The sequence below is a fragment of the Psammomys obesus genome, unplaced genomic scaffold (genome assembly GCF_907164565.1).
Source record: "Psammomys obesus unplaced genomic scaffold, mPsaObe1.curated_primary_1811, whole genome shotgun sequence".
NCBI lineage: Eukaryota > Metazoa > Chordata > Mammalia > Rodentia > Muridae > Psammomys > Psammomys obesus.
The window spans coordinates 440,309-443,882 of NW_026596176.1; the positions used below are offsets into that span (position 1 = coordinate 440,309).

Sequence of the window (3,574 nt, forward strand, 5' to 3'; positions counted from 1 at the left end):
TTCCTGGTGTCAGACCTGGAGTTCTGGTACTCAGAGTTGGATGAACCTACTCTACATGGCCTAGAGAGCTACATTTTCTTGAGATCACACTCGCAAGTGTTTGTGGGGTGGGGGTTAGAGGAATGCTTATGCACCAGGAAGAATATCAGAAAAAGGGCACTGGTCTCTTTGAGTTAGCACTTTGGAACCCTCTCATCCTGAAATGCAGATCAGAGTAGGAACTATACTCAGTTAGCTAAGAGGTCCCTAGACCTTGGAGCTGGGCTTTCTGCCATTAAGGGGATAGTAGGCACACCAGACATGGTGGTGCACTCAGGAGGCAGAGTCAGAGGCAGGTGGTTCTCTGTAAGTTCAAGGCCAGCCTGGTGTACAAAGTTCCAGGACAGCCAGGCTACAGAGAGAAACCATGTCGTGAATAAACAAAGTGGGGAGGGATTAGGAGACAAGGAGCTGCCTTGGGAATGGACACAGGAGGAAGCATCCCCTATTACGGAACCTAGTAGTAAGCTGGGCACTTAAACCCAGTAGGTCCCTGTCTTCTCCACGGGAAGTTGCACAACAATGAGTGATCATCCTTCCAGGAAATGTCTTTGAATGACATCAAGCACAAGGCAGGATTTACTCAAATAGTGCTGTGGCAGAACTCTTCTGGAGGCCTTCCAGCTTTCAGGGTTGGTTGTGGGGTGGGTACCTCTCTGTGGAACCCTGCATTTTCCCTTCTGATTGGCTGGGCAGAAGACAGTGGGAGGTCCTTTGAGATGGGGTTCACTTTTACTGCCTATCAGAGGAGGTGACCAGGTTTCTAGGTGCTGGGAGGGGCTGAAAAGGGTGTTCTAATGGACACCTCATCAGCAAGTGCCAGGCAAGAACAGGCCTTGAGTTAGTCCTGTTATCAGCCCCAGAGTCCACAGGACACTTGGGTTAATGTGTAATCACAGAGCTTCCCCTCTGCCCTCTGAAGCCACTCAGTATGGATGCTAGAAAAGAGGGGCTGCCTCTGAAGACACTCTTCCCAGACCAAGTGAGAACCCCTGAGGTGGGGATGGGGTCAGCCTTGGGAATGTGGGCAGCCGTGGGGCCTGTGATTCTCTATGCTTGGTGAGTTGGTTGGGATCCCCTGTCCTTCCAGAAGGCTGGCTTCTAAGGTATGATTTTGTCGTTACAGGAGACATGAATGAAAAGGTTACCAAGGTAGCTAATGATCCTATTCTCTGAAGTCCGACTTGGACACACCTTGGGTCCTGGCATGAGGGTGGTGTGGGGGACGGATGTTAAAATAGGTTCTCACTATATATCCTAGACTGGATTGAACTGAACATTCTCCTGTTTCTATTTTCTAAGTACTGGAATTATAGGCATTTCCCAGCATGCCTTGTTGTGATGTGACCCCTACCCCAGGACTGGGCTGAGTATGGGACACTGAAGCAGCTTTCCTCTCCTGAAGCACCCACAGGTCCGCAGGTGGCTGGTCCCCTTCATCCTTGCCTGCTCCCTCTACTTCCTCCTCTGGATTCCTGAGGACCAGCCGTCCTGGGTCAGTGCCCTGGTCAAGTGCCAGCCCATTCTTTGCCTGCTTGTGTTCCTGTGGGCTGTGGGCCCTGGTGGGAGCTACACCTGGCTTCTCCAGGGAGCACTTGTGTGTTCTGCTGTGGGAGATGCCTGCCTCATCTGGCCTGAAGCTTTCCTTTATGGTGAGCAGGGAACCCCATGACAGTACATCTAGGGCTCTTGTGCAGTTGAATCAGTGCACAGATACAACTCTGGGTTATAAGGAACTTTCCCTAGAGCCCCCTGGCTGAACCAGGCTGTGATCCTGAGACACTAGGAGGCAGTCATGAGTGGTAGGTAGCTCACAGCTCAGCCAGGGGCTTGAGGTCAGACTGTTTGGAAGGGGGATGTGTAGAAAATGTAGCATAGCTGAGGAGGGTGAGGGTAGCAGGGTGTCATTTTTTGAGATATTCAGTCCAGGCTGGTCTGAATGGCCTCAAACTCACGGTCTTCCTGCCTTACCTTTCTCAAGTGCTAGCATTGCAGGAATATACAGAAATTTCTCAACCACACCTGTTACTGAATGTTTTCAAAGGTGTATATGCATGTGGGGAGAGTGGCCATTCTGGGCATGGAGATACTGTGTAGAAAGGTTCTGGGGTGATTTTTGCCCAAATGGGCCAGTCTGTCTGGTAGATTGGTTGGTAAAACAAGGGTGTAGAGCTTCTCAGAACACAATTTAGAGTGTTAGATGGGCACTTGAGCAGAGCAAGCACATGACACTATGGATTTTAAGGTCATTCCCATTGCTCTTAGGACGGATTGAACACCCAAGGATGAAAAGAAATTAGAAACCCACCAAGAAAAGGGGTGCTATAATCTCAGCAGGACATGGTGATGGTGCCATGGCTGTGGGGTGGAGCTGGTGCTTTGGGGACATTGTAATTTCAGGTCTGGTGGAGGCCAACTCCCGCCTCGCTGGGCACCTACCCCCTACCTCAATAGGTTCCCATCCCTCTCTCCCTCAGGCATGGCTGCCTTCTCTGCTGCCCATTTATTCTACCTCTGGGCTTTTGGCCTGTCTCCCCTGAAGCCTGGATTGCTGCTGTTCACCATCCTGGCCTCTCTCATATACGACATCTTCCTTCTACCACACCTTGACCTGAACATGGTCCTGCCCGTGTTGGCCTATGGGCTGATCCTGAACTCCATGCTGTGGCGCAGCCTTGTCTGGGGTGGGAGTGCTGGCTGGGGTGCTGTGCTCTTTACTGTTTCCGATGGGGTATTGGCCTGGAACACTTTTGTCCACTCCTTGCCTTTTGCCCGCATAGTGATCATGAGCACCTACTATGCAGCCCAGCTCCTTTTCACCCTGTCAGCCATCAGGCACCCAGGGCTCAAAACCCACTAATGCAGGACCCAGTGTCCCCTCCCATAAAGACGGCTTTTCCACAGTAACCCAGCCTGGGAATGTGCTTGCAGATTCGAAGCCATCTTGAAACATCTGTATCCTGTGGGCAGAATTCAAATCTACTACTGAGATCCAAGTTGCCTTCCCTGGCTTCTTGATTGTGGATTCCAGTCCCCTCAACCCAACCCTCCCCATGTCTGCTTCCTTTTCCTAGTCACCTTCTCCTATCCACCTACCCCTTCACACTGCTCCAAATCTGATTCAAGCTGCATAAGTAAAAGGAGTGTTGGAACATCAGTGTCACCATTATTTGGAAGTAATGTGTAGGGATGATGACAGTTCATAACAGCAAGCACAGCCTTTTAAAAAAGATTGAGTATGAGTGAGTGAATGTGAGTAGATAACACGTGTGTACAGATGGGCATACTTGTGTGCTCCTACTGAGTTGGGAAGGAGATATCTCTTCTGACCTCAGTGGGAGCACACAAGTATGTATGCTCTCTCACTCCCCACCTATTTGAGACAGGGTCTCTCGCTGAACCTGGGGCTTGCAGTTTCTCAACTAGGCCACAGGCCAACAAGGCCCAGTAGTGCTGTCTCTGCCCTCCTCAGAGCTGGGGTTATATGGCTTCTGTGCTGGGATTTAAACTCTGGTCCCCACAGTTGCACAGGAAG

The 3,574-nt window shown here is 50.8% G+C and overlaps 1 protein-coding gene across 3 annotated transcripts; it reads left to right on the forward strand.

The window, feature by feature from the left end:
* The first annotated feature begins 76 nt into the window (after positions 1 to 76).
* Tmem86b (transmembrane protein 86B) lies at positions 77 to 3,196 on the forward strand. Of its 3 annotated transcripts, none has more exons than XM_055595582.1 (4): positions 948 to 1,021; positions 1,166 to 1,191; positions 1,445 to 1,691; positions 2,517 to 3,196. In XM_055595582.1, exons 2-4 carry the CDS (start codon positions 1,171 to 1,173, stop codon positions 2,897 to 2,899), a joined length of 651 nt encoding a protein of 216 aa, XP_055451557.1. In that variant the 5' UTR covers positions 948 to 1,021; positions 1,166 to 1,170; the 3' UTR covers positions 2,900 to 3,196. The 3 variants fall into 3 exon arrangements, with proteins under 3 accessions (XP_055451556.1, XP_055451557.1, XP_055451558.1); XM_055595583.1 differs by having other exon boundaries at positions 1,019 to 1,036; XM_055595581.1 differs by lacking the exon at positions 1,166 to 1,191 and having other exon boundaries at positions 77 to 1,021.
* The last annotated feature ends 378 nt before the right edge of the window (positions 3,197 to 3,574 follow it).

Excerpts from the sequence above, each read along its gene's own strand:
- Tmem86b (XM_055595581.1), top strand. The coding sequence starts at position 971 with ATGGATGCTAGAAAAGAGGGGCTGCCTCTGAAGACACTCTTCCCAGAC. Across the intron at positions 1,022-1,444 it reads AGACACTCTTCCCAGACCAA|CACCCACAGGTCCGCAGGTG; the intron begins GTGAGAACCCCT and ends CCTCTCCTGAAG. Across the intron at positions 1,692-2,516 it reads GCCTGAAGCTTTCCTTTATG|GCATGGCTGCCTTCTCTGCT; the intron begins GTGAGCAGGGAA and ends TCTCTCCCTCAG.